The sequence below is a fragment of the Boleophthalmus pectinirostris genome, unplaced genomic scaffold (assembly GCF_026225935.1).
Source record: "Boleophthalmus pectinirostris isolate CB_2022bp ecotype Guang Dong unplaced genomic scaffold, ASM2622593v1 HiC_scaffold_16, whole genome shotgun sequence".
NCBI classification, from domain to species: Eukaryota; Metazoa; Chordata; class Actinopteri; order Gobiiformes; family Gobiidae; genus Boleophthalmus; species Boleophthalmus pectinirostris.
In genome coordinates this window covers 15864363-15876215 of record NW_026571095.1, presented here as the reverse complement: position 1 = coordinate 15876215, position 11853 = coordinate 15864363, and the positions used below count along the sequence as shown (strand labels likewise).

Genomic DNA, 11853 nt, shown 5'->3' with positions numbered 1-11853 from the left:
TTCCAGAGTTTAATTCCATAGTTTGAAGGTCCATTTTCTTCCTTTGGCTCTGGGTTCACTGCTATCGTCTTGGTTACCAAGTTCTGTGGTAACCAAGACGATAACCAAGACGATAACCAAGACTTTGATTTTTTAAATCTGCCATGTCATGTTCAAAGCTTTGTGACTCACAAAGCATTTTTGTATAAGAGTGAAACAGGAGGACTTTCTGTTCATTTGCAGATCGCAGCTCTCGTGGACACACGCAAACAGAGAAGGAGAAGATTTCAACTCCAAGCACTGGTAGGTGAAGACTAGCAGACACAGCCTAAACCTACTGTTTAAAATGGGAAGAGATCTAGTTTAGCCAAACCAAATTTGGTAGCCAGATGCATCATGGCAATAAGAACAAAAATGTATATTGTGACCACGCCCCTTTACAAACCGGAAGTCCGACATCTTGGATTTTTTTTTTTTTTTTCCAAATTTAAAAAAATTGCAGAAAATTAAATTAAGATTTTTAGGGCTAGGGTTGGGGCTATGGTTAGGATTACGATTAGGGTAAGGTTTAAGTTTAGGCTTATTAGGGTCAGTGTGAGGCGCGGTGATTGAGGGGCGCGGCGTTTGCGGGGCGCGGCGTAAGCGCGCGCGAGGTGCCGATCATCGCCGCTTGCGGCTGTATTTATTATTTTTCTTTGCAAACGATCTCGATTTTGAGGGCCTGAACGTCGACGAAAAGTCCCCAAACCAGGGTCCAGATCGACCGGTCTGGCGAAAAATTTCATAAAATGGGCATCGCGACAATGTCCAAAGCCCCCCCACTCAACAGCGCCCCCTTGAAATTTCAAAATTTTGAAATGAATTGGAGGCTCAGACACAAATTTTGGCGTATGATCACGAAATTCGGAACAGTGATAGAACTCAAGGAGACAAGCCAAAAAGCCAATCATTGTGCACCCCTATGACGAACAGGAAGTCAGCCATATTGGATCAAAAATTCGGCGCCATTTTGACTTGGGTGTCTACAAAAAGATTCAAGTCCCCAGGGTTTTCTCCAAATGAGCTCAAATTTGACATGTCACATCTACAGACATAAACTCACAAAAATCATAAATTTTTATTTTGATAATCCTTACGGTTCGCCCGTAGCACGCCGGCGAAGAACGCCTTCATTTCCTGTTTTTTCGGTGACCTGTCACGGCCACAGGCATTGTCCTAGAGAACTCAAATTCAAATCACAATTGTGTGATCCAGGCCTGAATGTAATGAAATATGAAATTTAATAAAAGTGAACTCTATAGCGCCCCCTACCATAGACGTGAAACGTCAACATTATCAGATTTGTACCAAATTTGGGAATTAAATTCTATGCATGATTACAAGCAAAAAAGTCTATTACGGACATGATGCATTTCCCACCACTGGCCAGCAGGGGCGCAAAGAATCCCCCCAAAAATAGTTAAAAAATGTTTACACACTTTAAGTTAACAAAGTTAACTTAGTTTAACTTAGTTAAGTTTAGGCTTGGGTTTAGTCCTGGTTTAGTCCTGGTTTAGTCCTGGTTTAGACCTGGTTTAGTCCTGGTTTAAGAACAGAGTCAGCATCAGCAGAAGATCCCTCTGTCACAGAAAGAACACAGATAATCCACTGAGTTGTGTCCTTTAGTCCGACAGAAGCTGAACCACATCAGCGCACAAAAGCGAGCAGTTTTTTGAGCGCTCAGTTAATGCAGATTAGACACGTGGTTTTACGTTTTGTTTCTGTAAAACGTAAACAAATATGCTCAAAGCTGTGTGAATAGGGAAGGCTTGCGGACACAGATATGACGTGTCTGGACGCAGATTGTTTCTGATACGGTGATACGTGGATTCGTTTCAGTGTAAACGGGGTCTAAAATTCCCAAATCTCAGAATTGATACTTTGCAGCTACATATGAAGAAATGTTTCTGTAGTTTCCAGAGTTTAATTCCATAGTTTGAAGGTCCATTTTCTTCCTTTGGCTCTGGGTTCACTGCTATCGTCTTGGTTACCAAGTTCCGTGGTAACCAAGACGATAACCAAGACGATAACCAAGACTTTGATTTTTTAAATCTGCCATGTCATGTTCAAAGCTTTGTGACTCACAAAGCATTTTTGTATAAGAGTGAAACAGGAGGACTTTCTGTTCATTTGCAGATCGCAGCTCTCGTGGACACACGCAAACAGAGAAGGAGAAGATTTCAACTCCAAGCACTGGTAGGTGAAGACTAGCAGACACAGCCTAAACCTACTGTTTAAAATGGGAAGAGATCTAGTTTAGCCAAACCAAATTTTGGTAGCCAGATGCATCATGGCAATAAGAACAAAAATGTATATTGTGACCACGCCCCTTTACAAACCGGAAGTCCGACATCTTGGATTTTATTTTTTTTTTCCAAATTTAAAAAATTGCAGAAAATTAAATTAAGATTTTTAGGGCTAGGGTTGGGGCTATGGTTAGGATTACGATTAGGGTAAGGTTTAAGTTTAGGCTTATTAGGGTCAGTGTGAGGCGCGGTGATTGAGGGGCGCGGTGATTGCGGGGCGCGGCGTAAGCGCGCGCGAGGTGCCGATCATCGCTGCTTGCGGCTGTATTTATTATTTTTCTTTGCAAACGATCTCGATTTTGAGGGCCTGAACGTCGACGAAAAGTCCCCAAACCAGGGTCCAGATCGACCGGTCTGGCAAAAAATTTCATAAAATGGGCATCGCGACAATGTCCAAAGCCCCCCCACTCAACAGCGCCCCCTTGAAATTTCATAATTTTGAAATGAATTGGAGGCTCAGACACAAATTTTGGTGTATGATCACGAAATTCGGAACAGTGATAGAACTCAAGGAGACAAGCCAAAAAGCCAATCATTGTGCACCCCTATGACGAACAGGAAGTCGGCCATATTGGATCAAAAATTCGGCGCCATTTTGACTTGGGTGTCTACAAAAAGATTCAAGTCCCCAGGGTTTTCTCCAAATGAGCTCAAATTTGACATTTCACATCTACAGACATAAACTCACAAAAATCATAAATTTTTATTTTGATAATCCTTACAGTTCGCCCGTAGCACGCCGGCGAAGAACGCCTTCATTTCCTGTTTTTTCGGTGACCTGTCACGGCCACAGGCATTGTCCTAGAGAACTCAAATTCAAATCACAATTGTGTGATCCAGGCCTGAATGTAATGAAATATGAAATTTAATAAAAGTGAACTCTATAGCGCCCCCTACCATAGACGTGAAACGTCAACATTATCAGATTTGTACCAAATTTGGGAATTAAATTCTATGCATGATTACAAGCAAAAAAGTCTATTATGGACATGATGCATTTTCCACCATTGGCCAGCAGGGGCGCAAAGACTCCCCCCAAAAATAGTTTAAAAATTATTACAGGGACACGTTTAGTCCGATCGTGCTGAAATTTGAATCAGTAATGCCTGATCCCAGCCTGAATATAATACACTATAAAACATATGAAAAGTGAACTCTATAGCGCCCCCTAGAATAGACATGAAACGTCAATATTATCGGATTAGCACCAAATTCGGAAATAAAATTCTAAGCATGATAACAAGCAAAAAAGTTTATTACGGACATGGGATATTTTTCACGGTTGGCCAGCAGGGGCGCAACGACTCCCTCAACAAATAGTTAAAAAATGATTACGCACACAGGGTTAGTCCGATTGTGCTGAAACCGGGTATCAGATCAATCGGTCCGGTGAAAAATTTCATAAAATGGGCATCGCGACAATGCCCAAAGCCCCCCACTCAACAGCGCCCCCTTGAAAATGCACATTTTAAAATGAATGGGAGTCTGAGAGGCAAATTTTGTCATACGGTCACGAAATTTGGAACAGTGATAGAACTCAAGGAGACAAACAAAAAAGCCAATCATTGTGCACCCCTATGACAAACAGGAAGTCGGCCATATTGGATCAAAAATTCGGCGCCGTTTTGACTTGGGTGTCTATGAAAAGATTCAAGTCCCCAGGGTTTTGTCCAAATGAGCTCAAATTTGACATGTCACATCTACAGACATAAACTCACAGAAGTTGCCCATTTTTTTTGAGATACTCCGCCCGTAGCACGCCGGCGAAGAACGCCTTCATTTCCTGTTTTTTCGGTGACCTGTCATGGCCACAGGCATTGTCCTAGAGAACTCAAATTCAAATCACAATTGTGTGATCCAGGCCTGAATGTAATGAAATATGAAATTTAATAAAAGTGAACTCTATAGTGCCCCCTAGCTTAGACATGAAACGTCAACATTATCAGATTAGTACCAAATTCGGGAATTAAATTCTACGCATGATTACAAGCAAAAAAGTTTATTACGAACATGATGCATTTTTCATCACTGGCCAGCAGGGGCGCAAAGACTCCACCAAAAATAGTTTAAAAATTATTACAGGGACAGACTTAGTCTGATCGTGCTGAAATTTGAATCAGTAATGCCTGATCCCAGCCTGAATATAATACACTATAAAGTATATGAAAAGTGAACTCCATAGCGCCCCCTAGAATAGACATGACATGTCAACATTATCAGATTTCTACCAAATTCAGGGAATAAGTTCTATGCATGATTATGAGCAAAAATATATATAACGGACATGGTGCATTTTCCACTGTTGGCCAGCACGGGCGCAATGACTCCTAAAAATATTGAAAGGTGCATTATGTAATGTGTCTAATGGACGAGCTGTCGACCTGGGCGGATGTCGGGAAGAGAGGGTGAGGTGCCGGGGCGGTCGCGAGTCCCTGGAGGTCGCGTGGGGAGGCGGTGCGCGCCGGGGCGAGGGCCACCATCGCCGCGCGCGGCTTTAATTGACATTGTTTTTTTTCAGTGAACATGTCTGGAGCTGTTCTAGTAGGAGATCAGCTCATCCTTGAGGAGGAATATGACGATGACTATCCTCCCTCTGAACAAGGTATGCATGATATATTCAGCCAGCGTGTGGTGATAGTTACATTAATAAACGTTTTAAAATTTGTTTTTTCTCATAAACTTTTTTTTTTTACCCCAGAGGTTAGAGATTATGCTAAAGAGATTGGCATTGACCCAGACACTGAGCCAGAGCTTATGTGGTTGGCCCGCGAGGGAGTTATTGCCCCTTTGCCCAGTGGCTGGAAACCATGGTGAGAAGTAAAAACCAAGCCGTGTCTGTTTGTTTTGTCCTAATCAACACTTAACATGTGGTTTTGACATATGACACTTGAGGGGGGGTTTCCTTAACAACAGCCCCAGGACCATTTTAGCTGTAGTGATGTTAAAGCTGTGTTGACAAAACAGTTTCTTATTATACAATCATAAAGTTGATATTACAATGCAGTTACAGATTTTATTCATTCCTTACAGCTGTGGATAGAGTAAGTAGCACAATAGATTTTTTTTATCGTGCTTTATTAATTGGGTTGTTGGTTGTGTGAAGTTGATGCCTGTGTATTGATCAAGGGTAGGCAAAATACATGTAGTGGCTTGAAAATGTATTCAGGGTGTTATATATATCCGTATCAACATTTGTTTGCTTATTTTTACAGCCAAAATGTAACTGGGGACATTTACTATTTCAACTTCTCCACGGGACAGTCGTCATGGGAACATCCAGGTGACGAAAACTACCGCAATCTTGTGATCCAGGAACGAGAGAGATGTAAACAGGCAGCGAGTTCAGGAGGAGCCAAAAAGGACAAAAAAGAAAAGAAAGTGAAGGAGAAAAAGAAAGTGAAGGAGAAGAAAAAGAAGGAGGACTCTTTGGGCTCTGCTTTGAGACCCCTCACGTCTCCACTTGGGGGGCTGGCTCCTCTCCGGGGTCTAGACGCCCCGGGACTTGGACCGCTGGGGTCTGTCCCGCCTCTGAGACGGCCTCTGGGGAGTGCAGGGGGGCTAGAGCCACTCAAGACTTCCCTCGGGGTAATGTTTACAACATAGCATACATTTCTACATTTGTAAAACATTACTTTCATTGTTGTAATCAATCATTTTGGCAGATTTATTTTCCTTATTTTATCAGAAAGAAGTTGTGAGGAGTAATAGTAGGACTATATAGGTGTAGTAATAGTGATTAAGTGTCTGCTGTTTCCAGGATCCCAGAAGCAGTGGTGTGTCCAGTGTTTTGGGCATGAGACATGAAGAGAGAGTGTCTTTAAATTCACTTGGTTTGGATGATGAAGAGGACGATGATGAAAATAAGGTACGTTAACATTTGCCTTTAACAAGATTCTGTTTAAAATGTGTATTAGGTTTGATCAGCCTGAACATTTTACAACAGAGTCGAAATGATTCAGACCGTCCACTGAAAAACCCTCCATTTGAATATAGATGATCTTGGAAGTGGCCTACAGTATGAGGTACTAATTATTTTTTATGATTTTTATGATGTTTCTTTTTTTAATTAATAATCTAAACATATTTTTATGTTTTAAGGACAGTGAAGGCAGTGCAGAAGCTCCAGAGCCAGAGTTACAAAATCTTGCCCTTTCTAGAGACCTTAGCCCAGAGCCACCTTCACATCAAGTAAGACACAATTATGATTATAATTATTACTATTATTATTATTATTATTATTATTATTATAGATTATGAGGGCTAACAGGAATTTATTATCAATCAACTGTTCTAGTGCTGATAAATGTCACGCCTCAATTGNACTTCTCCACGGGACAGTCGTCATGGGAACATCCAGGTGACGAAAACTACCGCAATCTTGTGATCCAGGAACGAGAGAGATGTAAACAGGCAGCGAGTTCAGGAGGAGCCAAAAAGGACAAAAAGAAAAAGAAAGTGAAGGAGAAAAAGAAAGTGAAGAAGAAAAAGAAGGAGGACTCTTTGGGCTCTGCTTTGAGACCCCTCACGTCTCCACTTGGGGGGCTGGCTCCTCTCCGGGGTCTAGACGCCCCGGGACTTGGACCGCTGGGGTCTGTCCCGCCTCTGAGACGGCCTCTGGGGAGTGCAGCGGGGCTAGAGCCACTCAAGACTTCCCTCGGGGTAATGTTTACAACACAGCATACATTTCTACATTTGTAAAACATTACTTTCATTGTTGTAATACATCATTTTTGGCAGATTTATTTTCCTTATTTTATCAGAAAGAAGTTGTGAGGAGTAATAGTAGGACTATATAGGTGTAGTAATAGTGATTAAGTGTCTGCTGTTTCCAGGATCCCAGAAGCAGTGGTGTGTCCAGTGTTTTGGGCATGAGACATGAAGAGAGAGTGTCTTTAAATTCACTTGGTTTGGATGATGAAGAGGACGATGATGAAAATAAGGTACGTTAACATTTGCCTTTAACAAGATTCTGTTTAAAATGTGTATTAGGTTTGATCAGCCTGAACATTTTACAACAGAGTCGAAATGATTCAGACCGTCCACTGAAAACCCTCCATTTGAATATAGATGATCTTGGAAGTGGCCTACAGTATGAGGTACTAATTATTTTTTATGATTTTTATGATGTTTCTTTTTTTAATTAATAATCTAAACATATTTTTATGTTTTAAGGACAGTGAAGGCAGTGCAGAAGCTCCAGAGCCAGAGTTACAAAATCTTGCCCTTTGTAGAGACCTTAGCCCAGAGCCACTGTCACATCAAGTAAGACACAATTATGATTATAATTATTACTATTATTATTATTATTATTATTATAGATTATGAGGGCTAACAGGAATTTATTATCAATCAACTGTTCTAGTGCTGATAAATGTCACGCCTCAATTGCAGATTCAGAGCAAGAAAAACCTCTACAGAATCTCATAAACTCAGATTAAACAGCTTTCATATTGATTTTACCCTTCATAGATTTTTTATGTGCATGAGGAGGAAGTAGACATAATTGAAACATTCTTTTATTACTAGAGTAGTACGATCTTAATCTTAATTGTCAATATATGTGTGTCGTCTTTTGTCTGTTAATCATCTCCTGTTAATGATTCTGTCATGATTCTTCTTGTGGTTAACGTTATTTGCAAAATGCCCTTTAGGAGTGGACTTTTGCAATTTAAGACTAGGAACAAATAATACTTGTGTCCAAAATGTGCAAAAGCCATGAGGAGTACCTTATTATTTCTTTTTGTAAGATCATAAGGAATTCTTTAGACTGACTAGCTTCGTTAGTTTAATTGCTTTGCCGTCTCATTTTTTACATGCCACTTCTCTTGCCTGAGATGTGTTGCATGTAGATGCTTTGATTTTGTGCAGTTGTGTGTTTGTAGTAACTTCATCATCATAATTATTATTATTATTATATTTTTTTTTAATTAAATGACCATCTACCCTTGCAGGATGACAGTATAAACAGTGATGCTTCCTCCTTCACACATAACAAGGTTAATTGAAATTAGCATTATATATTTCTTGTATTTTACAATGTTCAAATATTTATTCATGAAAATATATTTTCTTGTTGAAGAATCTGGGAGATATAAAAGACCTCTTGAGCTCAATTAGTCCATCATTAGAGAAAAAGGCTGCTGAAACCAGGTAAGCCTAATATTTTATATTATATTATAATACTCTTTATTTATTAATTTTTTTTGCATTTCATAGTAAATTTTGGGTATTTTGTTAGGCCAAAGCTGAAGGAGGCACCTGCTCCCAGAGTGGATCGTCTGAAGCTGCATCAATCGAGTCCTTCTCCTACATTTTCCGACTCCTCTCATTCAGACACAAAAGACCACCTCCTCCCCAAAAACACTGATCTTGGGGTCTTCCATTGGGTTTAAGAGACCTGAAACTTCAAGGGGCCGCCCAGGACCAAGTCAAGATACAAAGCTGTCCATTCAAAGCCGAGAGAAGAAAGATGAGCCTATTGAGAGACATGAACACACGTCAGATCGTGAGGAACAGGAGGAGAGAGAGAAACTGATGAAGGAAAAACAAAAGAGGATTCAAAAACTTCAAGACGAACTGAAGAGACAAGAAGAAGAGGAGGAGAGGAGGCTAAAGGCTGAGAGTGAGGAGAGACTGAGGTATGCAGTTTGTACTTTGTTGTTATACATTGTGTATATTGCACCAGTGTGAAAGCTATGAAAACCATAAAGGAATTCTGTCTTGAAATTATTTGTTTTAATTATACAAGAGGCCCATCCAATAACTATTCAATGAGGAGCTTTATGTAAATTTAAGTTAAACAAAATATTTAGTCATGATATAGACTGGGTTTAGTCCTGTTTAGTTCTGGGTTTAATCACGTCACGTCTAAATTATGATGTGATACAGTATGTTCACACTTGCCCACACACCACCAGTCAAAATAAACCATTTTGAAAGTGAAACCATATGTACATTTTTTTTGGTCCCAGGATGCTACGCGAGTCACTGGTAACAAAAAGAAAAGAGGAAGAAGCCAAACTTAAAGACGAGTCTGAAAAAGTTCTGGAGGAGCTCAGAGCATCTGTACGAGCCCACTGTGAGGAGCAGGAACAAAACATCAGGTTTGAGCCGAAAATCTATTTGCAAAAATGTAATAGCAGAATTTGATTTGATAATTTGATTTTATAACTAATCCCGATTATAGTTGTCACAATTGATAATATAACTGTGAGATGCATCAAAGTTTATTTAAAGCTATTCAGTAAAGTATAAAAAGAATTTCATCACAACATTCTATAACACAATATCATGCAATAGAGGTGGGGGCAGGTAAAACACATTTAGTTAAAATGCTGATATATCTGGTAATACAGCATGTTCAGGTTCAACATTTGTGAATTCATCTTTTGGATATTTGAATGAAATTATCATAACAATAAAAATAGGGAAAAATGTCTCTTGTCCACCATGAGTATGACATAATAATATTCTATAATCTGAAAAGACAAAGTAAAGGGGAGATTATAAGACCTGTATAATAACATAATAATAGTGCTATGTCATAATTGTGGTTTGAATGAAAGGGCACTAAAATTTGGTGTACATTGTGTCATCCTATTCAGGCAGGAGAGAAAAGCCATCCTCACAAACCTCCAGACTGAATTAGAAGAGGAACAAGAGGCAGAGAGAAAGAAGCTTGAAGTCAAAAAGAAGCAGGACCTGGAGCGACTGAAGGTTGAGACTGAAGAGGAGATAGAGGAGGAGAAAGAGAGACTTCAGAGCAACAAAGAGAAGAGACTCAGCGCCCTCAGACAAGAGGCAAGGACACTGGCATGGACATATTAGGCACATTTAGATTGTGCCTAATCATGTACAAATATTTTCAGTGTTTATCTACACCAAAACCATGTTTTGTATCTAACTTTTCTGGGTCTGCCACCTGCTTTTTGTCATGTTTTTGTGTAAAGGTCAAAAGCACTGGAGAAAAGACAGATGTTGCAAGTTCCAAACCTGAACAACATCTGTCTGAATACCGTAGGGAGGTTAGATTCAGTTACTTACTCTTTCATGAACATTCTGTTGTGTTTAGTTCTTTTAAATCAATTTGAATGTTTGTATCAAAGCTGTCGGACGTGCTGCAGGAAGTGAGAGAGGAGGAGGAGCGAGAGCACCGGAGGAAGATGGAGCAGCTGAAGGAGGCGCATAGGAGAGAGATTGATGACATCAGAGAGAAATACAGGAACGAGGTAACTGGCACAATAACACAGGCTGTTTATACGGAAAAACAGCCACAAAGATGCATTAGCCAAAACAATATTAAACAAAAAGTTAACAAAAGCTGGTTTACTACTGGCAAATACTTTGTGCAATCCCTCAGATGTCCAGGTAGGATCCATGGCAAAGGAGAAACTCAATTCTGTCAACTGTACAAATGTTTTTTACTGCTAATTCTTATTGTTGGCATCTCCTTTGGTTTATTATTTGGCTAAAGGGAAAATGATGTGATAACCACAAATACTGAACTAGAATCATTTATAAGTGATCAGGTCTATAATCTCACAATACAACACCCACAATGTGCACAGCAAGACACTGATTTAAATGATCTGGTTATGTATTTGTGTTTTTTTTTCCTTTGGGCTATTGCTTATACTATACCAAAATACCATGTAGTCTGCACATGAATTCTAGCTCCTTTTTGTCTCATCTGAAAGTATGACATAAAATCGAATCTCCTCTTTCAGGAGAGCCTTGAGAGGGAACGTATGATGATCAGACTTAAAGACGAAATACACCAGTTGGACGCGTCTCATGGTCTTGAACTGGAGAAAATCAGAATACAGCACAATGTTCAGATCGAGAAAATACAATTGGAAAACGCACGCAAGGTAACACCAGCAGAAAGATATTTTTATTAATGAATATGTTGTGTGAATTAACCAAGTGAACAAAACTATTCTTATATTTACATTTATTTTTAGGAGAATGAACTTAGAGACTTGTCAGATGAGTTGGAGCTACGGACCGGCCGACTGCAGAGCCAGGAAGCTCTGCTGCAGTCCAAGGTAACAGCTGCAGTAGCTGTAGTAGTATTTTTCTACTTCACAACAGTGTAAGGTTTCTAAATGATTGTGCTGATTTTTCAGGAAGAAGATTTGAACAGAAGGAGGAAAAGTTTGGGAGTGGAGGAACAGGAAGTGGACAGACAGATAGAGGTAGAAACATAGTACTTATATCAACAACAATTATATGTTTTATTGTTGGAAGCTTATTTTTTAAACATATGTACAAAGTAGACGTCTTTCTTGCAAAGTACTTATTGTGTAAATGTAAAACTAAATGCCACAAAATATTCACATCATTCAAATTCACTTCTGTGTGGACCCGCAGTAGAATCCAAATCGCAATTTGAATGGACGCAATTAGCAAATCACAAAGTACGATCAATTACACACACAAAAAAATATCCTATCTTTCTGCATAAAAATAGTAACCTTGTAGTTTACTCTGTACAAACATGTCCTGAAATGTGATTCCTGTATTAGGT

General features: G+C 39.6%; 1 protein-coding gene across 1 annotated transcript in view; it reads left to right on the top strand.

Moving 5' to 3' along the window:
• Positions 1 to 234: 234 nt before the first annotated feature.
• The window catches only part of LOC110173384 (centrosomal protein of 164 kDa-like), an 18219-nt gene continuing 6600 nt past the window's right edge, over positions 235 to 11853 (top strand). Inside the window, 23 exon segments of the mRNA XM_055151928.1 lie at positions 235 to 282; positions 2155 to 2214; positions 4843 to 4926; positions 5023 to 5134; positions 5537 to 5909; positions 6082 to 6300; positions 6302 to 6346; positions 6423 to 6512; positions 6627 to 6983; positions 7157 to 7264; positions 7343 to 7420; positions 7497 to 7586; positions 8276 to 8320; positions 8404 to 8474; positions 8563 to 8656; positions 8658 to 8962; positions 9296 to 9427; positions 9929 to 10124; positions 10274 to 10348; positions 10430 to 10552; positions 11051 to 11194; positions 11288 to 11371; positions 11453 to 11521. Of these exon segments, the coding sequence (XP_055007903.1) occupies positions 4848 to 4926; positions 5023 to 5134; positions 5537 to 5909; positions 6082 to 6300; positions 6302 to 6346; positions 6423 to 6512; positions 6627 to 6983; positions 7157 to 7264; positions 7343 to 7420; positions 7497 to 7586; positions 8276 to 8320; positions 8404 to 8474; positions 8563 to 8656; positions 8658 to 8962; positions 9296 to 9427; positions 9929 to 10124; positions 10274 to 10348; positions 10430 to 10552; positions 11051 to 11194; positions 11288 to 11371; positions 11453 to 11521 (2889 nt within the window). The 5' untranslated portion in view covers positions 235 to 282; positions 2155 to 2214; positions 4843 to 4847.